Raw genomic sequence first — 27379 nt, forward strand, 5'->3', positions numbered from 1 at the left:
CCCCTATGTGATAGCAAAATATGTGACAGGTCCTCTTTAAGGAGACATCAGGGGTCTCCAAGACCCCTAATGTCACCTAGGACCCCCCAAAAGAAGCTGATGAAGCACAGATCTGCTCCATCAGCTTCTTTCCAGCTTCTGAAGCTGGAGAGTGACACAAGAATGCGGAAGTGATGTAATATACAACACTTCTGCATTCTTGCAGAGGAGAGGGGACCAGAGGGAGCTCGTGTAACGATCTCCCTCTGATCCCCTGTGACACAGGCGCCATGCTGATCCCGGGCTCGCACCGGGCACATCGGAGCCCGGGACCAGCAGGACAACGGCGGGGGGAGAGGGCAACGATCGATATCCCATATAAGCGATCCGCCGGCTCTTTTTAAATATCGGGCTATTCCCGCTATTGGGCGTGTCTGAGCGGACGTCTAAAGACGCCCGGTCAGATCTAGAGAGCTCCCGGCTGGCCATTTTTTTTACAACCGCCGGCCCGGAGGTAGTTAAAGGAGACTCATATCAAGACAGCTTTTCTTGCTTGCAATAATTACATCTAAAGCACATTTAATGTTTAATAATGAATACATAACTGCATTAAATTGTACTTTTATATCTTCATGGAGTACAGATCTAAATTCAAGAGGCAGAAACTTATAGACAGCAGTGGCTAAGAAAATGAGTGTGAAAAGACATGAACAGCTTTGAAGATGCTCACTTAGGGACTGGAGAAAAGATGCTCAACCCAGCTCGAAACCTTTTAATACTACCACTGACTCTAAGCCAACGTAGCCTTCTCTCCTGCTGTGAGCGTAAGACCTCATTACTGAGATACCGCCACTGATGAGACGAGAAGAGGGACAGGATCCTGAGGAAACAGAAAAAAGGGATGGAGAAGAAAATAAAAAAGCGGGAGGATGACAGAGTGTGTACTGTTAGAACAAGAAAATTAGAAATTAGAATGTTATCCAGGGCATAAAATGTAGGCACAGTGCAGGTTATGGCAAGAGAAAACTTAGGCTGGGTTCACACCTAGGCGTATTGAATATGCCCGTCTGCCGCGCGTTTTTTTTTACCGCGATTCGCGGTAAAAAAACACGCGTTTCCGAGGGCTAACTTGGCTGTATCCCAATGGAAACGCCCAACAAAAACGGCCCAAAGAAGTACATGTACTTGTTTGGGCGTAGGCCGTTTTGTAGGGCATTCAGACGGGCGGAAATACGGAAAGGTGTGGACCATACCCATAGAAAACAATGGGATTTTCATGTTTGTACGTTTTGTAGAGCGTTCATAGAGCGTTGAACGCGCGACAAAACGTAAAGGTGTGAACAGGGCCTTACAGACATGATTAAAGAAAAGGGAACAGGATAGGTAAAATCTATAGAAGTGGTTAATGTGTAAAAAAGCAAAACCACAGCATACAACAACATAAAAGAAAACAGACAATGGAGAAAATTCTAATGATTATATATCACACACTTTATATCAATATATACATATCATTATATTACATTGTTAATGTGGGCCTTCACCCATATCTTTAAAATAACAACAAAGGCACCTTTTGTTTAGTAGTGACAATCTAGAAACACATACTTCTAGATAACTGCCGGGTGTGCATAGCTTAGTTCTCTTTTCTTTCCCATTCTTCTGACAGTGACCATGTTTACTAAGGGCAGGTTACTAGCTCTCCCTTCACTTCCTGGAACCCTGGCACATGTGACTAGGACTATGACCATGCACATCATCTCAGGGGATGAAAATGCCTTTCCCTGAGATCTCATGAGATTACAGATGAGATTTCCCAGCAATGCTCTGCTGATGACAAGGCAATTCCAGTGTGTATTGCGTTGGCAAACTGAAGTAATTTGCACTTTCAAAGCAGGAAGTGAATGTTCTGCAAGTGTAAGCATTTCAAAATCACAGTATTTTACACCTGACATGTCTATTTTAATATTAATCAGAATAAATAGAGAAATCCAATGGTAGAATTTTATATTTGAGTGTAAAGGTCTGTTTGAATGCAAGTAATTCAATTCCTGAATATGTATTCTGGGACAGGCAGAAAATAAAAGCATACATCTAAAAGCCACCACTTTCCTCTTGCATTTAAACATGACGTCGAACATCACCAAATTAAAGATCAATTCTGATTTAATTTATATGGAATGGATATAAATATCCTTCTCAAACTTACTTCTTTAACTGTATTCCCAGCCCAAAGTTATCTCTGTTTGATGGCTGAAAGACGTCAATGGTAGGCTCTACAACAAAAATGAATGCAAATAAATGAAATAGAGCATTTCAATATTATTTTTATTTAGGCTGATTTAGCATTTGCAGCACGCATGACACCAATCAATAAACACTTTTTTATTGTTACAAAATATATAAACAGCCTGGTCTTGTTATTTATGCATTGATATACTTGGGTCCATTTGGAGCACAGGTAACCAAACTTTGCCCCTCCATTGTGCACCCGCCTCTGGTAGTCATACCTGTGTGGCTGTCAGTGTCTTGCAATACCTAATAGGATTTTTAGTATTCGCCACAGCTGGAGGGCGGACATTTGGCTACCCCTGATGTAGAGGCTAAAATGATCTCTTGCAATGGTACTAAATAATATACCGCTCTACCCCTTGTTACCCTTTCTTAGTTCCTCATTTTATACACAGCTGCGTGGTATTCATGCTGCATGCATATTTTAATATTTCCTAACACTGCAATAAAATTTAGGTGGGAAAAGCGGTGCACTGTGGAGATCAGCGTGTGGCAGACAGGACTCACCAGGACCATCCAGATACTGAGAAAGTGAAAAGCGCAAGCGAAGGACTATGGGCTCTGTGCGGATTACTTTCCAGGCAGTGGCTACCTCCTCCTGCAGGCAAGGGAAAAGATTAAAGAGAGACTATTATCCACATCATTCATATAAAACATAACATATATAAAGGTTTTTCTCCATGTGTGCATTTTTCCTTTCCCAAAAATATCTACTTAAGGCTGATTAGCTTCCATCATTAGATCCATCTCTTTATTCCCTCCTGGAATACAACCTCACTTCGGGGTTTCTGTATAAGAAGAGAACACCCTGCTGTTTGCTGTAGAGTTGATTAGATTAGTTCCTCCTTAAAACTGCAAATGCGTGCACGTGAAGTATGAACTACATAGAGAAATTATTGATAATGGAAACATATTTTCTCTTAAAATGGAACTTGGTCTAGCTTTAGATTCATTACAAAACTGCCTAAAATACGTTTCTGTGCTATGTGTGCACAATCCTTTACACAGAAGATATCAGGATGGAAATGGAAGTTTAAACAGTAAGCCAATCAGGATTTATTGCCTATTCTTCATCGCTGGCAATCTAACAATGTGAAGGCACTGGGAGGTAGAGGGAAGGAGGATGATTTACTAAAGACAAATAGACTGTTCACATTGCAAGGGAATTTGCACTTAGCTTGGTAACTGTGGTAAAAATTCACTTTGCAAAGGATACCCAATCAAGAGCAAGGAAAATAATAATTACAAAAAAAAGGTATTTTTGCCTGCACATGATTTGATGATGGAAGCCATCAGAGCTTCACCTCGTTCACTAAGCTAAATTGAAAATCCCCTTGTGAAGTGCAAAGTCACTTTCAAAGTGAACAACGGAATTGCCTTTGGTAAACCCACCACAAGGGGTCAAGGCTGTAAGAGATGAACACAGGAAGGACATCACTCATAATCCAGAGAGTGAATAAACAGATGATACAGAAGCTGCAAAACTGCAGCAAGAAATAGTTGTGCCACACTATTGGCTGAGCATTGTAGCAGAATATGACCCACAAGAGTAGCTGCCAGAAGTATAGATTTATTCCTGGGGGAAAAAAAGCATAAAATAACATAAATGTATTTCAACTGTGTATTTTGCTGTTGAGCTAGAGTTTAGTTTTAAGTAACAATTTTGGTGAAACCAAAAATGTATATTTCTTAATGGGGCAAACGTTGTCTCGTATGTCTATAATTATATTGCTATAAATTCTTTAAATGTAAGGATGTTTATATCATTTAAAAGGTTAGTCTGTGGAATCTGGTGGGACCCCGCTCATAATTCGTAGCAGCAAGTGTGTAAACGTAGGCACACAAAAGCAGGGATCTTACTAACATAATACCCAAAAAAGGGTCAGAGGGTTTAACGCGTTAGCATCAGAAAATATCTACTGGAGAAAGAACTGGTAAGATATATATATATATTGTATGTGCAAACTGAGGTGGAGGATCAGTGCAATGCAATTGTCTGAAAAGAGCAAGAGAAAATAATGAGCAGACAAATAAAGAAAGAGAGTCTTACATCCAGAAAACTAATGTTAATGTGCAGGTCGATGTCAGCATCATCAATGGTCCCATACTCCCTGGAAAAGGAAACAGTGAAATAAAAGCATTAAGGCCAGTAAGGTCACAGACTTGCAGAATTCAGTAATTAGAAATTAATGGCAATAGATCTTATAAATTCAGCAATTGTGCGAATCATTTTTCTAAAAATTCACAACCAAATATGTTCTATTTGGTTTATGATGACGTTTATATTGAAGTGTAACACCTGCAATGTTATCACTTGTATGGGCTCATTCAGATGGGCGTGCACATATGTATTGTATGCACGCCCGTACAGAGGCCTGCTCCCAGAGGGAACAGGTACTGCATGTAATTGTGTACAGCCGCCTGTACCTCCCCATGGGAGGACGTGGCTGCCCTCCGTGCAGGTCGGGGTGCCCGCACTTGTATGTGCAAGTTGGGGGTTGGCATGTAGCTTCGTGCAGCCGCGTCCTTCCATAGGGATGTACAGATGACAGCTGCACGCAATTACACCCATCACTTGTCTCTCCTGGGCCCAGGTCTCTGCATGGGTTTGCATGACATTTGGCTGTGAACGCTCGTGTGAATGAGCCCTATATGAAGCAACCTAGCCTTAACTTAATTTCTAAATTTTGGTGTAGAGTAGGGCAGAGCTCGAACTCTGTTGGACTTTTTTTTCTATCCAGTACTTCCCTCACCCTAGAATAGCCATAATACCCACGGCCTAAACAAGATAAAATCATTAATACCCTAATCAACGGAGATTTCTCCATCCATACTGCTGAGTGTGGATGACACTATACAGTATGGATAGAGGAATCAACGCTGCCGGCTATTGTATGTTCCAGTGGCTGCTGAATACCCGGGCAGATCCTGCATCTAATTGGATGCAGGTACTGTTTGACCCAAAAGAGGCTCCTTTGACAAAAGTCATTTGATAAATTGGCTTATATCAAATGGACAGGTGCCAGCAGGGCCATCCACAGCCTGAAATTTGGGAGGTTTATCAGCTGAAATTTGCTCCATGTATGGCCATTTTAAACACCCAAATTGGTAATAAACCTTGCCCCACTTTATACAAAAGTATCATAATCCATTTTGGGTGAAATTGTTCCTTAAAGTCTTGACTGAACAGAAAATAAGCACATCTAGAAAGCATTGAATGTACATGTTTAAACTTTCATGATCTGATTAGAGAATGTAGGCATTCTTTTAAATCCAGTCAGGAGCTGTCTCTTTTAAGATGTACGTAGCATGTATTCTCTATAGACCAATTTGTGTGATTTCTACTTTTTAATGTAGCGGGATTTACCAAGGTGAGGTACAAAACAATAAAAACATTGATACATGGGTAGGAGCAGATAATAAAGGAAGTGCCAGCTTTACATACCTTACAGATACAGCGTTTTCCCCGTATATCTCCTTTACAGCTTCAATGTCTGCATCTAGCTGAGGGTGTCTGTACAGGTCAGCACAGCACGTGCCCTGTGGTTTCAGAAGGGTCTCATCAGATTACATAAAAAGTATACTATAACAAGACATTTAATTCAAGAAATACCAAGATCAAAATAAAAGGTCCTTATCAAGAGAACAATGTGACAATGTTCTGTGTTTTTTGCAGTACCCAGTTGTTCTCATTATTACAGCCCTTGTAAGGCAAATGTTTTTGGTAAAGAGGACATAAACACAGCCCACCCCTGCATTTTAGGCCTGTGCTGGTTCTGGGAAGTTTGATAGAAAGGACAAGGCGGGGTGGGTCAAATGCAAAGTCTATTATTAATAATAAATGTTTTCCTTAAATTAGACTTATTGTCATATTTAAAATGAAGGTCAGATCACCGTTTGGGAGCCATGCTTGGGCAAATCAAAAACAAATTTAAAGGCTCACCTAAACCTTTTCTCACAACTGTAAATTTTGTCTATTGGCTTTGTAATTGAGCTGCATGACAGTGTACTGATTTCTTCCACAATAATATAGAGCTTGCTTGTTATGACCGTAGCCTTCCTGTATCAATCTGCATGTATCAGTTTGCAATGTTGTGGCAGCAATAGTTCAGTAATAAATATCATACCTGTACTCCATAAAGGAACTCCCCACATTCATTTTCCCCATCAGAGTCTTCCTCTGCCCAGTTGTGTCCCTTGATGTCCTGACAGACACATACAATTAGTATTGAGCATAAGGAATATCATTCTTCTACTTAAACTTTGTTCTGTGCTTTGAATCTTTTACATCACATTCTATACAGAGTAAACTTCAGTAACATACACTAACCAGGCACAGTTTAGCTTTCATGTCTTAAAGGAGCTGTAAAGTCCCAGCATATACTTTCCTGTTATAACATCAGCATTGTAATAGGAATGTAATGGAGTTGTTGTTTATAATGCAATCAAAGCTTACATGAAAAAATAATTTTTATGTAGTGAGTGCTGGCTTCTGTCTGCCCATCACTTCCAACAACTTCCTGGATTCCCAGTGTGCTTTGCATCTCTTTTCCTGCTTTTTGATGTGATTTAATCTCAATTTCTCAAGACTACATATCCCATCATGCATTGCTTCCAGCAAGCAATGCCAATGTGACATTGTTCAGATGTTGATTTATAGTTCAGAAGGCAGGCTTTGTGAGAGTGCTGACACAAAAATGCACATTCACAGGTCTGAGTGAAATGGTGTCAGTGCATTGACTTTAACATTGCTACTAACATTAACACCCCCACCCCGGCTTCTGCTCAATTTCTTAACCTAACCTCTTCTTTTGATCTAACACAGTGGTCAGACACTCCTACTCACTCTGATGGTAACATACTAGATCTTGTTTTCTCCCACCTATGCACTACTTGCAACCTCTCCAACACCCCTTTCCCCCTCTCAGACCACAACCTTATCAGTTTCACCCTCACCCTGTCCCCAACACTGACTCCCCCTACACGTCACACTGTCACCCGGAGAAACCTTCGCCACCTCGACTCTTCTCTTCTCTACTCTGCTACTGACTACCTCTATGACAAAATCTCACCCCTGTCCTGCCCTGACCTGGCTATTTCTGTCTTCAACAGCTCACTTTCATCCTCCCTAGACACTTTGGCTCCCCTCACTACACGCAGACTTAGACCACGTCCACTACAACCGTGGCAAACAAAAGAAACCAGACATCTAAAAAGACATAGTCGCGCTCTTGAACGACTGTGGCGAAAAACTAGATCTCTGCAAGATTTCACCTTGTATAAAGCTGCCCTCCTAAAATATAATTCCTTCCTCCGTGCTGCCAAACAGACTTATTTTGTTACTCTCATTAACACACTCTCATCCAAACCTCGTCAACTCTTTTCCACTTTTAACTCTCTACTATGTCCCCCACCGCCACCACCTAATAACTCGCTGACTGCCCAGGACATTGCCACTCATTTCAAAAACAAAATAGATACAATTCGGGATCAGATCGCCACTGTGCAGCCACCTTCCCCTATTCATGTTCCAGACCCACCATCACACTTGTCACTCTCCTCTTTTGACCCGGTCACCACAGAGGAGGTTACAAAGCTTCTCTCTGACACCCACCTCACCACCTGCCCCCTGGACCCTGTTCCCTCACCACTACATCGGTCACCCTCATAGTCTATCCTACACTCTCTTACTCACATTTTCAATCTCTCCCTCTCTACTGGAATCTTTCGTTCCCCTCTAAAGCATGCCCTGGTCACCCCAATACACCAAAAACCATCAATAGACCCTACCAACCTTAACAATCTCAGACCAATCTCCTTACTCCCATTCACCTCCAAACTCATAGAACGCCTTATCTACAGCCGCCACCTCGCTGATAATAACCTTCTTGATCCCTTACAGTCCGGCTTTCGCCCCCTACACTCCACTGAAACCGCCCTCCTAAAACTCACTAATGACTTAATAACAGCTAAACACAATGGCCACTATTCCTTACTCTTGCTATTAGACCTTTCTGCTGCTTTTGACACTGTGGACCACCTGCTCCTCCTCAAAAAACTCCACTCACTTGGCCTACAAGACTCTGCTCTCTCATGGTTCTCCTCTTACCTGTCTAAGCGCTCCTTTAGTGTCACCTACAAATCTAACTCCTCCCCTCCTCTTCCTCTTTCTGTAGGGGTCCCCCAAGGCTCTGTCCTTGAACCCCTTCTCTTCTTTATCTACACCTCCTCTCTTGGTCAGTTAATAACCACACATGGCTTCCAATACCATCTCTATGCCGATGACACTCAAATCTATCTCTCTACTCCGCAACTCTCCCCCTCAGTGTCCTTGCGTGTCACTAATCTACTTACTGAAATATCTGTCTGGATGTCGCAACACTTCTTAAAACTCAACCTTTCAAAAACTGAGCTCATGATATTTCCTCCTGCCTGTGCACCTTCCCCCAACTTTTCCCTTGACATTGTTAACACAACTATCCAGCCCTCCAGCCATGCCAAGGTCCTAGGTGTCATCCTTGACTCGGACCTCTCTTTTCTTCCCCACATCCAATCACTATCCAAATCCTGCCGCCTTCACCTTCGCAACATTTCCAAAATACGACCCTTCCTCACCAAAGAAACCACAAAATTACTCATCCACTCCCTTGTTATCTCTCCTCTTGACTATTGCAACTCCCTCCTCATTGGCCTACCTCTACACAGGCTATCCCCCCTTCAGTCTATCATGAATGCAGCTGCCAGACTCATCCACCTAACCAACCACTCAGTGTCTGCAACCCCCCTCTGCCAATCCCTGCACTGGCTTCCAATCGCCCAAAGGATAAAATTCAAAATATTAACAACCGCGTACAAAGCCATCCACAACTCTGGCCCCGGCTATATCTCCAACCTGGTCTCAAAGTTTTACCCTAACCGTCCCCTCCACTCTTCACAAGACCTCCTGCTTTACAGCTCCGTCATCAACTCCTCCCATGCTCGCCTCCAGGACTTCACTAGAGTGTCTCCCATCCTATGGAACTCTCTACCCCAACCTGTCCGTCTATCTCCCACACTGACTGCCTTTAGGCGATCCCTTAAGACTCATCTCTTCAGTGAAGCCTATCCCACCTCACCCTAACCACTGAACAATCACTTTCTCAAACAATCTTCCCTGCGCAGCTACCTCCTCATGTGTCACTTCCCCCTCCCTTTTAGATTGTAAGCCCTCACGGGCAGGGCCCTCCTAACCATCTAGTCTTAAATTGTATTGTGACTGTAATGTCTTCCTTATATTGTAAAGCGCTGTGCAAACAATTGGCGCTTTATAAATCCTGTATAATAATAATAATAATAATAATAATTGAGGAAGTACATCCTTTGGGCATCTTCAGTTTACAAACTTCTAGATTGATATGGATATTAGGAATGGGATAGGACTTATGAAAAATATAAATACATATTTATTTGTAGTTTTTGACCATAGATACCGTTAAGAACAGTACTGATTGTAAATTGTACAAGCTCCGCCCCATACGTTGCTGCCAAATAAGCTGCTGACGAACTCTATGTATTCTCAGGCACTGGACAAAGCGATATCCAATTTCAAGTCATCACAGTCCTGATACATGTTCTCGATTAGTAAGCCTCGATGAAGAGGGTATTTGTATGAAACCCCAAAACACGTTAGCTATTTACATGCTGTTTCCACAGCCCTACATTGAACAAAGCTGTATCTGGACCAATAAACAGTGTGGATTTCTCCTCACTTCCTGTCCTGCTATGACATTTATCAGACATGAAGTGATGGGAAGTCTCCAACAGTAACACAAAGAGAAATACGAATGAGTAGAGTATGGGATAGATAGAACCCCTATCAGATAATTATTTGTGTATGTATCCCTGTTGTTGATTTTCTCTTACTTAGTGTCTGGTGAAACGGATATAAGCAGGACAGGAAGGAGGGGGAAATCTCTCCAACAGTGCCCCAGATAGCTGTGTAAACCCAACAGCGGGTCTAATCCTTGCCCATTCTGTACAAAATCAGAATGGCTTGACATATACTTTACCTGTGTGTAAGGTGACATTTTTACACAAGTCTTTACAGCGCCTACTCTTTTCTTGATTTTGCCACCATTTGTATAGTTTCTCCTATTTTCTCAAACATTCGGTATTGATTCTAACTTTGTACCCATTCCTGTGGATTTATTCTTCCTTTTTCCACTTTCACATTTTCATTTAGGGCTAGCCTGTCCACTAAATCACTGTATTGCACACTACTGGAGCTGTCACTGTTTGAATTGTTTTAACTTTATAGGTAAATTACAATGTGTACACTCCATTCAGGTCCCCAAATAGCAATGCGGTGCGCTGCGCTGCCATGCAGTGACTTGTCTCACAGTGCACCGCCTATCACATATGTGTTGTGGTGTGAACACGGCACATAGAAAGTAATGTTTTTCTTTGTGTCCTGGTGGTGACCTGCATTTATCCGGTGCGGTGAAACCCAGGTCACTACTGTCTGTGTGAATACGGGCCCTAAGTTTAAGTTGGTTTACATGATTTGACTCTTACCTGTTACTGGAGCTCCTCTGAGCACATTTGATTTGTGGTACACAGTTTATAGGAAGTGGTGAATACTTTCCTTCAGGGCTGTTCCTGTAATGAGGCAGCTTGGGGGGAGGGGGGGGCAGGCAGAGTGGCATGGCCGCCCTGCTGCCCAATGTTTGCAGTGTTTTTTTCGCTGCCACTTTTTCGTCCAGAGCGTCCCAGGTTGCTGGGAGCCGGGTGGGGAGATGTGCAAAGGCCATACACATCTCTCCGCCCAGCTTATAGCAGCCGGGGACGCTCTGGACGTCACGTACAGCCCATTTTCTGACAACCAGTGATCATGTCACTGGGTGGGACATTGGCCAGAGCTGGGTGGAGAGATGATGCAGAGGCCCCATTCCCTGGGTCACGTGCACCACCCCTACCAATCCACCCACCCTAGCAAAAATGCTTGGGACATCCCTGCTTTTCTTCATAGCCTTATTCCTATTTTCCACACATTTAGTTAACTCCGCTCATTTTGTTACACCCAGTTCACCTAGACCCACTTCAATCATACCCACTTAGTTTATTATACCCATTTCATGCAATTCTAGCCCCCTGTTTTTCTTTTCTTCACATTCTTATTCTTTTTTTCCCATTCAATTTTCCGTTCCTACACTTTGTACTATAACCTTTATTTACTTAGGTTCAACACAGCCACATAATGTTTATGCATTTGTACACATTATACATCTGTGAAACTTAGGCATTATCGTAGGGGGTGCTATTTTTATGACACCACTCATACTTCTCATGTAACCTTTTTGGTGCACAAATTAAATTTTTCAGCATTGCGCTTTTATAGCTCCTTTTCTATTCTCAGTAAAGTAAGCAACATTCTTTATCTGAGCAATATTTTATTTTTTTCTTTGGTGTTTTGATTTTTCCAATGTTTTACTTTTTCAACCAGATACATTTTTCTGTGAAAAATGTATCTGGTTGAAAAAGTACTTTTGATCATTAAAAGCAGTTTGCTGAATAAAGTTGTGTTATGGAATATGAATCATGGGAGATGTTTGCTTGCTCCAGTCTAGATTTTAGTCTTCTCACTCTTACCAATTTAACTGCTATTTATATATGTATTGTGGTCCTAAAGTTCTTATACCAAGATCACGGCTGCTGCAACAACCATGGTCTTGGTACCGTTTTATACAGACGGCAATGGCTGTCATATACAAGCATTTTGGCAGCTATAGAGCTGCCTGATCGCTTGTATGAAGCTAGGAAGTGTGTGTCCCACGCTCGGCCACTGCTGCTAGCTGCACCTCGATTAGAGGGAGATCAGCACACTTCCAGGTGCTGATCTCTCCTCCAATCACTGAACTTGGAAGCGATGTGTATTAAATCACTTCCGGTTTCAGTCTCTCATTTCTCCTGCTGCAGTGGCCGGAGAAGAAGCTGGTGAAGCAGATCTCTGCTTCATCAGCTTCTTTGGGTTACTGATGTCTCCATAAAGAGGACCTATCACATCCTCTTTGCTATCACATAGGGGGCTTGTTATCCCCCTATGTGATAGCCCCCATGTACACACACACACATACAAAAGCAGACATGCATCGGGTGCGCCTACATGCAAAAATGACGATTGCACCACACATGTTACATACTGTATCATTGAAGTGAGAGCAATAATTCTATGGCCATCAGTCACTCCCAGATAGCAAGAAATTGTGCTGCAAGTGTTCTGCAAGTCTACAACTTGCCAGGAATATGTGCAGCAAGTTAACAAAATTACAATTTAACCCAGACACAAGTTTGTGGCAAGTTATCCTTGCTATCTGGGCTGTTAACACTAAAATGATGAGTGGTATAAGTTTTTAAAGCCTCACCTATGGGCAATTTGGGATATTGAAGTTTTTTGCCATTTCATAGGCACACACAATTTTAAGGCTTGACATGCTTGCTGTCTATTTACACGATACAACCCCATTTTTTATATTTTATCCAAAAAATTGGGCATTATATTTTGTTTATGTGCACTAAAATGCATTTTATCCTAAAAATGTTATTCATTTTATACTAAATATATTGATTTGATAAACCTTTGCACAAATAATGTGCAACCTAAAAAATTGCAGCTAGCATATTTTCTACTGGGCCTCTGCTTTCAGCAAATATATAACTGTTAGGGGGTACAGGAGTACACTTCTAAGCTGTTTTCTAGCCCAAAATTTAGATTTTATCATGTGTGTGCAAAAAGTAAAAAATTGCTCTGGACGGCAACTGGTAAAATTATATCCTTACTTGCCTATATTTCCTTTGGATACAGAACAAGAGGCAGGAAATATGTTTCTTAAAATATAATAAGTCTTACTACATGCAATACGTGTTTATTGTACTTGTTCAGATAATAAACACATTTTTTTAAAAATATAATAAGTCATAGTTACTGTATATAGTTACATAGTTGTTGATGTTGAATAAAGACAAGTTCAACGTGTGTGTGTGTGTGTGTGTGTGATGGCTCACAGATCCTTAGAGGACTGCAGCGGAGACGGAGCGAGGTTCAAAGGATCGGTCTAAGAACAAGCCAACTCTGAGGATCGGGTGAGTAGAACTTATTTACATCAGATGAAAATGAGAAGTTAATCCTTGCAGTGCTGGGGCAGCTCAACTGCAAGGGTTAAAGGAGAACTATGGGGTCAGGGCTTTTCCCCATAGTTCTCCTGAGGGTCGCGGGAGAACGCAAACTAGCGTTCTCCCGTGACCCAAAGCTCTGTATACTGCGAGCTACAGCTCGCAGTATACAGAGACGCCGCAGCCGAAGTGGATCCTGACAATTATGTCTCGATCCGCCCAGCTGCGTGAATGACAGCTGGCTCTGCCTATCTAGAGGCAGAGCCAGCTGTACCCGCCCCTCCCCTGCCTGATCCTCCAGCGCTGACTGGGGAATCCAGCCCCTCCAGAGAGCTGTGACAGGATCGAGAAGTGAGCGAACGCCGGTATGTGTTCGCTCACTTCCCGATCTACTGAGCCGACCTGTGACAGTCTCATTGTCACAGGTCGGCTAGAACTATGAGGTGAGTGAAAATCACTCGCCTCATAGTTCTCCTTTAACAATAAGACTGCCTGGAGTTTTTCTTTAAATTATTTGTTTAAAGTAAAAATGTTATTTATCAATCCTTAGATGTGGTGGCTGCATTAGTTTAGTTTTTTCCTTTATTTGCACCTGGTGATCCAGCCAGTAGGTCTGTTTTTTTCAACTTTCTTTTAACTAACGAAGCTGTGCAGGAAAAGTGGCAGAGAGAAGGCTGAGACAAACCATTTAACACTGACAGAGGTGCTTAAATGGTCAGCTTTTATTCATTGATATAAAACCTTTATCCCAAACAGAAAAAAAAACGTTACTGTAACTGTTGAAAAATTGTTATCTGGAGTTCTGCTTTAATTTGTTAGTCACGTCCATCTAAATCTGCTAGCGCATCTAACACTACCCTCTCCACAGGGTGACAATACTGCTGCCCAACAGTGGCTCCATTACTCCTCCATTAGGTGGAGCTAGCCCAAGACAGGAAGTGTGTTAATCGGCGGATCATCAGGTGAAAATAAAGGGGAGAAAAAGCCTAAAAAAAGAAGACTAATGCAGTCACCACATTAAGGGAATGGTAAGCTGCAATGTATAAATTTTTTGCTTTTGGGTTTAGATACGCTTTAATTAATACAGACCTGAATTAAAGGTTTTTACATCTGCTTCAAATTTAGGTTAAGTAAAATCTACAATTGTGTACAATAGCGCATGTTTTACGTGACATTCCCATATTGGTGTATCATTGTGTGATATTCCTGTAATAAGCCCCAGTGTCACCCAGAGTACTTGATTTGTGGGACTGATTGGGTTGAAGAGGGAATTAGCAGTACAAAGTTATCCTTTTTGTGACATTATACAGAACCCGGCACGCAATCAGAACCTCCTTTCACTGCTCTGTTCATGTACACAGCTGATAATTATTCAAAATAACTGTGCCTTAAAATAAAGTGTAGATCCAAGAGAGGGCAGCAATATGTTTTCACAGCAGTGTGAACCAGACTGTGAAATATGGTTTCCTAGTTTAATGAAATATAAAAAATGTAGCAAACAATAGACTGTTGCTTTATTCATGCGGGAGTGTGTGCGATGCGGCACGTGACACCTGCAATTGTTAGGTGTGCTGCGGTGCAACTGAAGCAAAAACCTTTTTTTTTTTTTTTTTAGTTTTGGATAGAGTGGAGAGGTATTAGTACACCTGTCAGGTTTTTATTGCTGTCTGTGTCCCTGTTAGGCAGATAAACCCTCTCTATTTGTCCTGGTGACTGTTATCCCACATTTTGGGTTGTCATTAGAACTAAAAGAAGAGATGTTAACTGGATCTGGTATCCCTGCTGACCACCAGGGATTTTCCTCATTTTGGAGAGATTTCCTCTAACGTTCTGTTGTGACTATCAGAGAGGAAGTGAAGGAAAATCTACCCAATGGGACACAGATGGCAAAGAAAAAGCTGACAAGGATTATAACCCTCCCTTGCTCTATCCAAAATGAAAAAAAAGTTCTAGTTTTATGGCACCCTAACTCACCTAGCCATCGCATGTGCATTGTTTGGCACCACATTGCAGAGTAATCTATTGCTGTGCAATGTTGTGCGATGCAATGTTTTTTAAAAACTGCTTCTTTGATCAGCTGATCAAGGGATGTCAGGTGGAAAGGTGCCAACAGCGGGACTCACTGTGTGAATTTCTGCCAGTTCATCAGTAACTGGCCGAAAATTCATTACATGCACATCCTACTTAAATAGGAGTATCCAACCACATTGTCAGATAAATATAATATAGATAGATTGTAACAGAACAGGAAGTGAGAGCAGATCTCTCCAAATTGAGAGGAAATCCCTGCTTAAACAGTTGTCACCAGAACAAGTGTCCCTATTGGAATATGTCCCCACTCTTCCTTTTCTGGTGCTAACTCCTAGTCTGGTGACTAGGACAAAGGGAGTTTGGAATCTCACCAACAGGGACAGACAGCAATACAACCCTGACAAGGATTCTAACACTTAAATAAAATGGTTTTATATTCACTTTAATTCATACAAACACTGGTTACATGTATGTTTTTGTTATAGGAATTTAAGTAAAGGGTTAAAACTTCTATAAGGAATCTAACAGAAAAACCTGTAACAACCAATCAGCTTCCAGCAGAGTCTCATCATTTCTTTCTCTATCTGTTTCTTTTCACAGCAATTCTGAACTAGACTGCTTGATACAGAATAATACAGTTTTTTGGCCAGACATTTTTTTTTTTATAGTTCTCTTAAGGGTCACAGGAGTAGATTTACTAATCTACTCCTGTGACCCAGACTCAGCATACTGTGGGCTACTGCACGCTATATGCTGACAGCACAGAGCCACGCTGCAGCTTGAAAAGATCCCAACAATATTGTCGGGATCCACCCCACTGCCTGAGTGACAGCTGGCCCTGCCTCTCTAGAACAAGAGCCAGCTGTGCCCACCCGTTGCCCTGTCTGTCCCTCCAATGAGCACTGGAGGAACAGAGAGGGGAGGGAGGAATCCCTGTGGGGGAAGGTGACTGACAGTAAGCACTCTCTGCAGGGAGAAGACCATGTGCTGAGAACTTGCAGTGTCACATGCCGGCTCTAACTATTAGGAAGAGTTCATTTTACTCTCCCAATACTTCTCCTTTAAGACACCTAAAAAAATTACTTTTTAAAGGCTAACTTTACTTTTCTAAACATGTTTCATATTACCCCCATATTCCAGATGTAACATGAAGCATGGTCACATTGCAAACCCCTCCCCCCCACTACCCCCACACCCCCACATACCGCAATTGTGGGGTTCTTCACCCTGTAGGCTGGTGTATACTTTGGAATTTGAAGCACACAGCCATGTCATCCATTCACACATTTGACAGCCGTCGTGGCAGAGGGAATTGTAGTTCTTAATGGAATACAAGTGCGGTGACGTCACCCCACTTGTAGTCTATTCGTACTCCCTCACATTCATGTTACTGAAAGTCCATACCTCAGCACAGACATGAAGTAGAGGAAGTGCCTGCAGGAGCCAGATAATTTTACCCACAATCCACCCACCCACAAAGTTTTACAGGCTCCAATGCAAAAAAATTGAACATAAATCCATCTCCCTTACTTTTACTTAATCCATCTCCCTTACTTTTATGAAGAATTTGCATTTTTTTTTTCTTCTAAAAAGTGGAATTTCGCTTTATATTCCATTACTCTTTCCATTTCCCACCTTTATTATTGTTTTGCTTTATTAAAGCCCAGTTGAAGATTTCATATGTGTAACTATTACGCAGTTGCTTATACAGTAATAAATATTTTTAATCTTCCAGTTTTTGGTTTTCCTTACGCTGTGTTGTAGCCTGGGTTAAAATACACCGTGCTAGCAGCGAGTGATGAGGCTGGGCTTGGTGCAAACTCATTTTGCCTAAGTTAGCCCAAGCCAACTCAAAGCTCGAACTGCCTCCCCCTCCTTCCTGACTCTGATTTGGTCGGGAGGAGGGAGTGGAGGTCAGCGTTTTTAGCAGAGTTGGGTGAATTCAGGGGAACTGATTTTGCACCAAGCCCAACCTCATCTCTACTAGCAGAATGTGACTGCTACTCAACAGAGAGCACATTGGTCTGAGTCTTCAGTTTTCCAATATGCCACTTGCTCAGTGTCTAAACCAACAGTGCTGCTCAGGGAGTGTCCGTGCTGCTGATTAGAGCACTGGGCAGGGGGCATGTGAGATTGCTGGTGACCCAGACCACTGCATATTGTGCAAGAGCAGTGGCCCTGCTCTCCATCATGCTGCCAGCACAAAGTAAGGGAATAAAAAAGGAAAGAAAGAAAACCCAAGCACATTTATTATTGTATATTCCGCCTAACTGCATATTATTAACAAATCTAAAAGCTACAATGGGGCTTTACGTACACAGTTACACAGCCTTAAAGAGGAACTCCAGCACTATCCCAGCACCACAGGGGTTAAATACACATCTTGGTAGATGGGCTCAAATTAAAACAATAAAATCACCTGATCTGACACATCACTGGCTGCTTGTGTGTTCTGGGTCAATGACTGACTAAGGTGGTGAAAAGGGGCAAGGATTGCAGGTCTGGAACCTGAACCTTTAATATTAAAGGAGAACTATGGGGTTAGGGCTTTTCCCCATAGTTCTCCTAAGGGTAACGGGAGGACACAAACTAGTGTCCTCCCGTCACCCTAAGCTCAGTATACAGCTCGCTACAGCTCGCTATATACTGAGACGCTGCAGCTGAAACGGATCCAGACAATTATGTCTGGATCCGCCCAGCTGCGTGAGTGACAACTGGCTCTGCCTATCTAGAGGCAGAGCCAGCTGTACCCGCCCCCTCCCCCGTCCGTTCCGCCAGTCAGCGCTGGAGGATTGGAGCGGGGAGGGGGGAATCCAGTCCCTCCCCTGTCACGGCTCCGTGCCGTGACAGGATAGAGAAGTGAGCAAACGCCGGTATGTGTTCGCTCACTTCCCGATCTACTGAGCCGACCTGTGACAGTTTCATTGTCACAGGTCGTCTAGAACTATGAGGTGAGTGAAAAGCACTCACCTCATAGTTCTCCTTTAAGTCAACAATGCCAGCTCCCATATTTCCATGTCAACAGGTTCCCTTTGAACTATTCATAGGATTGTAGTGAAGGTTTTACAAAAATCTGACCAGGGCAAAACCAGTCTACCCAAGAAGAACCTAGAAATTTGTATGTAGATGCTGTCATGTGATTATGTACTCAGGAAACACCAACAATTCTCCTTCCTCTGAAAAAGAATAATCTGTTCACCAAAAACTCCATACTTATTGACACACTTTCTCCTTAAAGTGACACTAAACTCAGGAGTTAAATCTTCAAAATGCAATCAAGTTCCCTAGTTATTAACAAAAATGTAAAAAAACATTTTCTAAACTTTTACTGCTTGGTGAAAGTCACCCAGTGATAAATGGAGTGAGTCCACAAATATGGACATCAATAGAATGCACAGAGGGAGCTGCTGTTCCAAAGCAGGAAGGGAAGCCTCAACGATCATGTAAAAGAAAACAAAGAACAGCACCTTCTCCTCGTGAAATACTGTTTTATTTGTCCATATAAAAACGTAGTAAAGTAATACTCACAAATGGTGTCTGTAACATAAGCATTCAAGACAACCACCCAAACTCAGAGGACATCAGTCGACCTGAGCCGTTTGCTCTTATGAAGAGGGTTCTACCCTAAAAACGCGTTAGAAAGACTTTTCCAGATTGCTTCGGTTCACATTCTGGTGGTTCAACAGTCCATTCTCAGGTCGACTGATGGCCTCTGAGTTTGGGTGGTTGTTCTGAATGCTTATGTTACAGACAACGTTTGTGAGTATTACTTTACTATGGGGTCTATTCACGAAGCAGCTGAAGGATCTAGCCGTAGCTTCGGCCGATCCTTCGGCTAGTTTCGGCCCCAGGACCCCTTTGGTTCAGTAGAACCGAAGGGCTGCTATACGGGCTATTCACTATAGCCCATACAGCTCCCGAACTTGGCCGAGCGGCTCAGATATGGACAAATAAAACAGCATTGGCTTGTACGTGAGGTAGGGAACCTTAGATTGTAAGGGCACGGACTAATGTGAATGTGTACTATGTAAAGCACTGTGTAAATTGTTGGTGCTATATAAATACTTGTAATAAATAAATCATCTCTAAATTGGTGCTGACAATGCTCTTCCTTCTGGAGGGTGGTTACTTTTGTTCCCCATAGTCCCTGTGTGTGTTGTCAAGCAGCCACCGCTGCAAGCTCTCTCCCGTGATGGACTACAAACTCATGTTTAGTTTATTAATTTGTATTGAGATTGTAGTCCGTCTCAGGAGTGAGCTTGGAGCGGTGGCTACTTTACAACACAAACAGGGACCATGGGGAATAAAAGTAGCCACCCTCCAAAAGGAAGGACCGTGTCAGCATGAATTTAACTCCTGAGTTTAGTGTCACTATTTTGAGAGGTCTGATGACGGACGGCAGTACCGAAAGACATGCCAACCATTCACTGATCCTGACAATTTTGTGGTATCAATTAAGAATTTTTTTTTTTCTTTAAAGGAAATACTCTAAGCACATTTTTAAACACGTTTGAAATTTTAAAGATATAAACTGACATTAGCACCTTCTGATTGTCCAAGTCACCACGACTACTAAATACTGCTTATATAACACAAATATGACCTTTAAATTTATTTCACCTCAGACAGCCTTTGCCACCTTTGATGTCTTATCCATACAAGGTTATTTTAAGTACTTTCTAAAATAATAAACTGTAATATATCAAAAGAACATAGATGGGTAAAACCAATTTAAAGGAGTTGTAAAGTCCCAGCATATACTATCCTGTTATAACATCAGCATTGTAATAGGAACACATACTAGAGTTGTTTCTGATAAAACAATCAAAGCTTACGTGAGTGTAATGTAGTGAGTGCTGCCTTCTGTCTGCTCATAACTTTCACCAACTTCCTGGATTCCCTGTGTATTGTGCATCTCTTTCCCTGCTGCTTGATGTGATGCAATCTGGATTTCTCAAGACTACATATACCATCATGCACTGCTTCCAGCAAGCAATGATAATGTTACATTGTTCAGATGTTGAGTTGGTTGGCAGGCTTAGATAGAGTGGTGACATATTCACAGGGCTGAATGAAACTGTGTCAGTGCATTTAGGAAGTATGGGTATTAGACATGTGCACAACAAACAAATGTGTTTTCAGACAAAACAAATAAAAATGTTTTAATTTGTTTCGTCAAAGGAAACACATTTTTATGTTTCGTATCCGGAGGCAGCGAGCTTCCGAATCCAAAACCGCACACTGAAACAGCCGGCGCGTTATGTGCATGCATGCCTCCATTTTGGAGTAGATCTTGTTATACACCAAGATGGCAGCACCCACATGTTCGAGCGCCGCTATCTTGGTGTATACCAAGATCCATTTCAAAATGGCGGCACGCATGCCCAGAACACGCTGGTGGCCAATAGGGCCACCGCTCGTTCAGCGTGTGACGTCACCATCATGTTGGTAATATATTGTGTTTTGGGGCACTGAAAATAACTTAATGCATTTTTCACTACGTTTTTGGGTTTGATAAAGAGTTGCGCTTATATCATGCAACATACAAATTTGCAACTTCCACCATTTAATTCCACAGGGTCTTGGCTTTCTGAAAATATATAATGTTTGGGGGTTTGAAATGATTTTTAGGCCTAAAATGTGGATTATAACATGTGTGCAAAAAAAAAAGAAGAAAAAAAAAAGGCCTTGGCAGCGTAAGGGTTAAAGGTTAGCGATGGACATTCCTACTGATTCAACTAGACAAATATAGTTTATATCAATATACTTCAAGCATCTTAAATTTGGTGATGGTGATGCTTCATGATGTGACAATTCTATTTGGGCATGTCGAGCTTGACAGGTGGTACCATCTGTCAAACATCGCCCATTGAAGTCAATAGGACCACTCCGCAACCATGTGGCAAATACCTGGGAGAAGAAAAAGGGGCATTCAGGAAGCAGCACTATTGCCTCCTGAGTGGCTGCAAACTGACGATGAGTAGGCTGAGCCTGTTGCCCATGTGAAAGATGCCTCTGACAGGCATGACTCCCAGAGGCAGACACATGATGGGATTTGTAGTTTCACCACAGCTGGAGTGTCAAGTTTGCCTACCCTGGTTTAAACACTAAAGCACAGGTAGGCAACCTCGGCACTCCAGCTGTGGTGAAACTACATATCCCATGAGGCATTGCAAGACTCTGACAGCCAGAGACATGAGCCCAGAGGCAGAGACATGATGAAATTTGTAGTTTTGTCACAGCTGGAGTGCCTAGGTTGCCTACCCCTGCACTAAAAGTCTTTACTGTGTAATATGAACATTATACATTGCTATATGGTTACAAAGCTTGCACCCCAACATATATTCAGTGAGCTAATGAATCATATCCCATACATATTAATTTTCTTGATTGCTCTCTATGGCTAACATGCCACAACACTCACTGCTAAAGTATATTTAAATATACAATATACCGTATATATTTCTACAAGTGAAAATTTGCATGGATATAATACAATGGATACATGACCATAGCACTGGAAATGTCAATCCATCACATGCGCATACGAAAGCTTACATGGGCACATTAAAGCTTTACATGGGCACATTAGTTGGCTTCCAGAAACAATGTAGCAGCAGGCAGTAATATGAAAAGTGATCTTGAAAATGAAATTCTTAACACTTTTAATTTTGGACTCTCACCATTTGTGCTGAAGTGAAGAATCACCTTGTCGCTGTTTCAGGGCTGGAGGGCCAATGCCCCATGTACCAGCAGGCCTATCATTATCAAATATACTGGCATGCTGGGCTACCAAATTGAGGGGATCACTGCCCCCTGTAGAAAGAGAGCAAAAGAAGTTACAAAGAAGAACTATACACAATTAATAAAAAAACAAAACAAAAGGTAATTGAGTATTGGAAGTCAATGCAAAGAATAAAAGCAGTAGCAGTAAACATGGCACAGAATGGAGAAGAAAGCACTTGCGATCATACAATTAATATTTCATATGTTATACCATATAGAAAACGGCATTTTATCTATCCATACATCTTCTCCATTTTGAAAATGGTATAAGGCACCCTAAAACTAATAGACAGTAGATAGGTATCCCAGAGATCCACTAATAGGAAGACAAACCTGCTTATATTTCCATTTATTTTTCCACAAGATAAATGAAACAAATGAAAACAACTACAGAAGTGAGCAAAGATAAACTGAAATTACCAGCTTCCATGGTTGTATTATAAAAATACTATATAAAGCAGTTCACCATCCCCACCATTAATGAAATACAAAAAGCCAGGTGAATATTCCCAGCTTATTCCCTGTATAACTGTTGTGGCCTTACAGGGAGGAGGTCTCATTACCATACTATACACACCTTCTCTCTTATTTTCTCATGGCCTCCGTACATCTTAAAGATCATGAACCCTGGACAGAACCCTATATAAACAAGCACACAGTACATAGAGGCAGGCCTATATATTACATGCAAACACATCTGTACATCACACAGATTTATATACTCACATCTTCCGCTGTGCTCAGTGTCAGGAAGAAAGAATGGCCTGAGTGTATATGTATGATGCTATAATAGAAGAAGATGCTATCATATATCTTTGGAATGCTCAGTGTTTTGTTTATCAGTATGTTGATTTTTGTAGCTAAAATCCTATATAAGCTTTTTTTTTTTTTTGCTTGCTTACTTGATTGTGGGAATATAGTGATGATAAATAATAGATAGATAGATAGATAGATAGATAGATAGATAGATAGATAGATAGATAGATAGATAGACAGATCCGAAGCTGTGATGACTAGGTAAAGGCGAATATAGAACAGACTATCAGACAAAAGAAGCAGGTCCAATCACAAACAAATGGGGGAGGAGGATGACTGAGAGTGAGCAGAAATGAAAGGGGAACAGGAGAAATGAGGGTGGGGGAATGACTGAAGGACCTAGGATGCTGCTGTCACTGTGTGTGGGAGAGAGGGACAGATCCAGGGAAGGGCAGGCAGGTGCTGTAGAACACAGATGATCGCCTTGGCAATAGGACGTCTCTCAATCAGCGGATGGGCTCGGAGGTCTCAGGCTGTGGCCGATGAGTGTCTAAGGTGACAGCTGTCAAGGAATTTCCTGAACGTCTCTCAACTGATGGATGTCTCTTCAGGAACAGCTGAGGTCTCTTTTAAGTGAAGACTGCCTCTGTGACAGGGTCACGCTTCCTTCGCATATATTCAAGATGAGTCTCTCTGAAGATGGTTATCTCTGGCTGTCATGGGCACAGCTGCTCCAGCCTTTGTTATTCCTGTTCTGATGGCAGCTGAGAGCTGAGTACGCATGTGCAGATTATCCTCTGCAAGTCACATGACTCGTTTCTGTACAGCAGGGAATAATGGTACCCAATAAAAAAAAATATATATATTTTATATCATCATCTTCTACTTCATGTTTATATGATTAGGATAAAGCTGCTATATCATGTTAAGGAGAGGAGGTATATGATTATTCAAAGTGTATTGTGTTATTAATATTGTATAAAACCTGCTAACAGCGTGCGAGTGCATATTATGTAAATAATGTATACAAGTACATAAGAGCATGGACAAAATATATATGGAAAAATAAATGTTTTATCTAGTAACTCTCCTTAGATCCCCTATTATAACACAACACCTTTCCAAGATCACTAAATGGGTATATTAAAACTAAACTAAACAAACAAAAAGTGCAGAGCGATAATAATAGAACAGAAGAGTAATACTAATATGCAATAAAACACTGACACAAGGAGCATAATGTAATTGTGTTCCTTTATGTAACATTAACAAGATAGGCAGATCACACAGACACAATATGACTTTTTACATTAACAGCTACAAGTTACTAGTTTTGCAACAAAACTGTATGGGATATTGTTTTTAAGGGGGTCATACAGGGTACCACACCCCAAAATTCAAATAACACATGCGTTTTAATTAGCAGACAGGTACCCACACCAACACAAAGTTTCAAACTTTATTCATACAAGTATCATTAAAAGTAGGGATGCACCGATACTTTTTTTTGGTATTGCGTACGAGTACAGATATTTTTTTTCAGTACTCGCCGATCCCGAAGACCAATACCGGAAGTCCCATTAAGGAAACCGGTGTGGTGTGTAATGACTCGCTCATCATGTGACGAGGAAGCATGGAGACGGCTTTCTGGCCAATCAGGAAGCCGGGGGTGGGTAAAGACTCGCCGCCCGGCTTCCTGATTGCCCAGCTTCCCAACCAATCAGGAAGCCGGGCAGCGAGTATTAACACGCTGCCTGGCTTTCTGATTGGCCTTTTAGCCAGCTCCAATGCTCCCTCGTCACCAAGTGATGAGGGAGCATTGAGCCGGCCTTCCCACCAATCAGGAAGCCGGGCATTTGCTGTTGGTGTTGATGGAGGAATCAGATTGAACGAAAAAAATTGATAGGTGTATGGCTAGTCTTAGAATGTACACTGTTAGATTTTCTTCTTTCATCTTTGGAACAGATCTGTGCTGTTTAAAAGTTTGATAACAATCAGGCTACCCCAGCACTGCAAGGGCTAAGAAAATTTTTACCTGGAGTTCTGCATTAACTCCCACTGTGGCTATTATATTTTGAATGGTCAGCCCAGCCTACTGTCAAAATTCATGAATAGTGACTGCATTTGATTGGATGCAGGCGCTATTATCAGACAATTGTCCATCTATCTCCTTCAATTTTGCAATCGCAGTATGTCGGGCAGGAGCTACCCACTAAGTGAATATTCACTCAGTGTATAGCCAGCTTTAGGGGTTAATTTGAATAATGCAAATAAGCTGTTCACTTTGCAAGGGAAATCTCTCTTAGCTTAGTGAATGAGGTGAAGCTCTGTTGACTTTCATCATCCAATCATGCGCAAGCAAAAATCGATTTTAAAAAAATGTTCCTTGCATGTCTATCATGAATGCAGCTGCCAGACTCATTCACCTAACCAACCGCTCAGTGTCTACAACCCCCCTCTGCCAATCCCTGCACTGACTTCCAATAGCCCAAAGGATAACATTCTAAATATTAACAACCACTTACAAAGCCATCCACAACTCTGCCCCTGGCTATATCTCAAACCTGGTCTTAAAGTATCACCCTAACCGCTCTTCCAAAGACCTCCTGCTTTCCAGCTCCCTCGTCAACTCCTCCCATGCTCGCCTCCAGTACCTCCCTAGAGTCTCTCCCATCCTCTGGAACTCTTTACCCCAACCTGTCCGACTATCTCCCACTCTGACTGCCTTTAGGCGATCCCTTAAGACTTATCTCTTCAGCGAAGCCTATCTCACTTCAAACTAACCACTCGTCCATCACGTTCTCAAACAATTCATCCCCACACAGCTACCTCCTCATGTATCGCTTGCCCCTCCCTTTTAGATTGTAAGCCCTCAGGGGCAGGGCCCTCCTTACCATCTTGTCTTGAATTGTATTGTGATTGTAATGTCTTCCTTATATTGTAAAGCGCTGCGCAAACTGTTGGCGCTATATAAATCCTGTATAATAATAATAATAATTTGCTCGGCCGCATTTGGGGTGCCATTATCTAGTAATGGCTATGGAAGTACATTCCTCGTTTGTGCACATATTGTGAACGTTCGACGGGTATGCATGATACGCCCTGGGGCCTTAGCGAATGGAAAATTCACTTGAAAAATAAAAATCATCTTGCAAAGTAAAAATTATCTTTCCTACTTGTCTCTTTAGTAAATCGACCCTTATGTTTTTATGCCGTTGGCTGAACTCATTTGCAGATTGCTGTGGCACGTTCTGTATGCTGCATACGCGTTTATACATGTTTTTAACACATTTGCAATGCATTTTTTATTTGTTTTACATTTTAAATTTCTTTGAATTGTGTGTAAGCACTTTAAGGTCTATTTACATGTATTTACGTGCAGTTACATGCTTTCAAGTGCATTAGCTAAAAAAAAAAAAAAGAATGCTGCTGTACTTTTTTTTTATACGGTAGCTCTTGAACTGAACCCAATGGTGTGAACTAGCCTCGCTTACAAGCATTGAAATCACTGTGCATGCATTTTTGGTGCGTTTAAAATACGGAGACTGGAAGGAACAAGCCCTAAATCAGGATGACATTCTAAATGAGGCTTCTTGAATCTATTCTAATTAATAAGTGATTTGAGGAATCACTGACTCCTGAAGGTCAGAATAATAAAATATCCAAACTTAAAGCAGAAGGAAAGGGAAAAATAAATTGCTGATCAACGGGATTTCTATTACAGAAGGGACTGTTCTGCCATAAAATCTTCTTGCTGCCATTCAGCACTTTTTTTTTCTGTACGTTGAGCCACACACGTGTAGTATAGTGCCCAGACCCAGCATGCCAAGATGTAGTAACTCCATTGAGGGTTATGTCTAGGGATGCACCAATACCATTTTACCAGACCAAGTACACGTACCAATACTTTTTCTCAGGTACTCGTCGATACCAATTGTCGATACCTTTTTTTAGTTTCATGTGACATGAGTTTTTCTAGAACAATACAGACAGAGGTGGAGCGCCAGGGCCCAGTTGCAGCTACGACCGCTGCGACCCAGGTAGTTGTGCCACTGACTCCAAGCTGCAGAGGGACTACAGATCTCAGCAATACATTATACAGCAATGCAGAATGGCACCAGCTATAGAAGACTACAAATCCCAGAAATACATTATACAGCAATGCAGAATACCACCAGCTATAGAGGAGTACAGATCCCAGCAATACATTATACAGCAATGCAGAATGGCACCAGCTATAGAGGACTACAAATCCCAGCAATACATTATACAGCAATGCAGACTAATACCATCAGCTATAGGGGGCCGAAAATTCCAGCAATACATTATACAGCAATGCAGAATGATACCATCAGCTATAGAGGACTACAAATCCCAGCAATATATA

The 27379-nt window shown here is 41.8% G+C and overlaps 1 protein-coding gene across 2 annotated transcripts in view; it reads right to left on the minus strand.

The window, feature by feature from the left end:
• The window catches only part of PARP6 (poly(ADP-ribose) polymerase family member 6), a 49791-nt gene extending 26751 nt beyond the window's left edge, over positions 1–23040 (minus strand). For both annotated transcript variants that reach the window (XM_018552813.1, XM_018552812.1), the window contains exons 1-8: positions 22963–23040; positions 22134–22266; positions 6399–6476; positions 5717–5811; positions 4322–4382; positions 2779–2869; positions 2189–2255; positions 710–859 (exon numbers count right to left, since the gene is read on the minus strand). In XM_018552813.1, coding sequence (XP_018408315.1) covers positions 710–859; positions 2189–2255; positions 2779–2869; positions 4322–4382; positions 5717–5811; positions 6399–6476; positions 22134–22136 — 545 coding nt within the window. In that variant the 5' untranslated portion in view covers positions 22137–22266; positions 22963–23040. The remainder of the gene's footprint in view (positions 1–709; positions 860–2188; positions 2256–2778; positions 2870–4321; positions 4383–5716; positions 5812–6398; positions 6477–22133; positions 22267–22962) is intronic.
• Between the last annotated feature and the right edge of the window lie 4339 nt (positions 23041–27379).

Source organism: Nanorana parkeri, unplaced genomic scaffold (genome assembly GCF_000935625.1).
Source record: "Nanorana parkeri isolate BGI_ZX_2015 unplaced genomic scaffold, ASM93562v1 scaffold97, whole genome shotgun sequence".
Lineage (NCBI taxonomy): Eukaryota > Metazoa > Chordata > Amphibia > Anura > Dicroglossidae > Nanorana > Nanorana parkeri.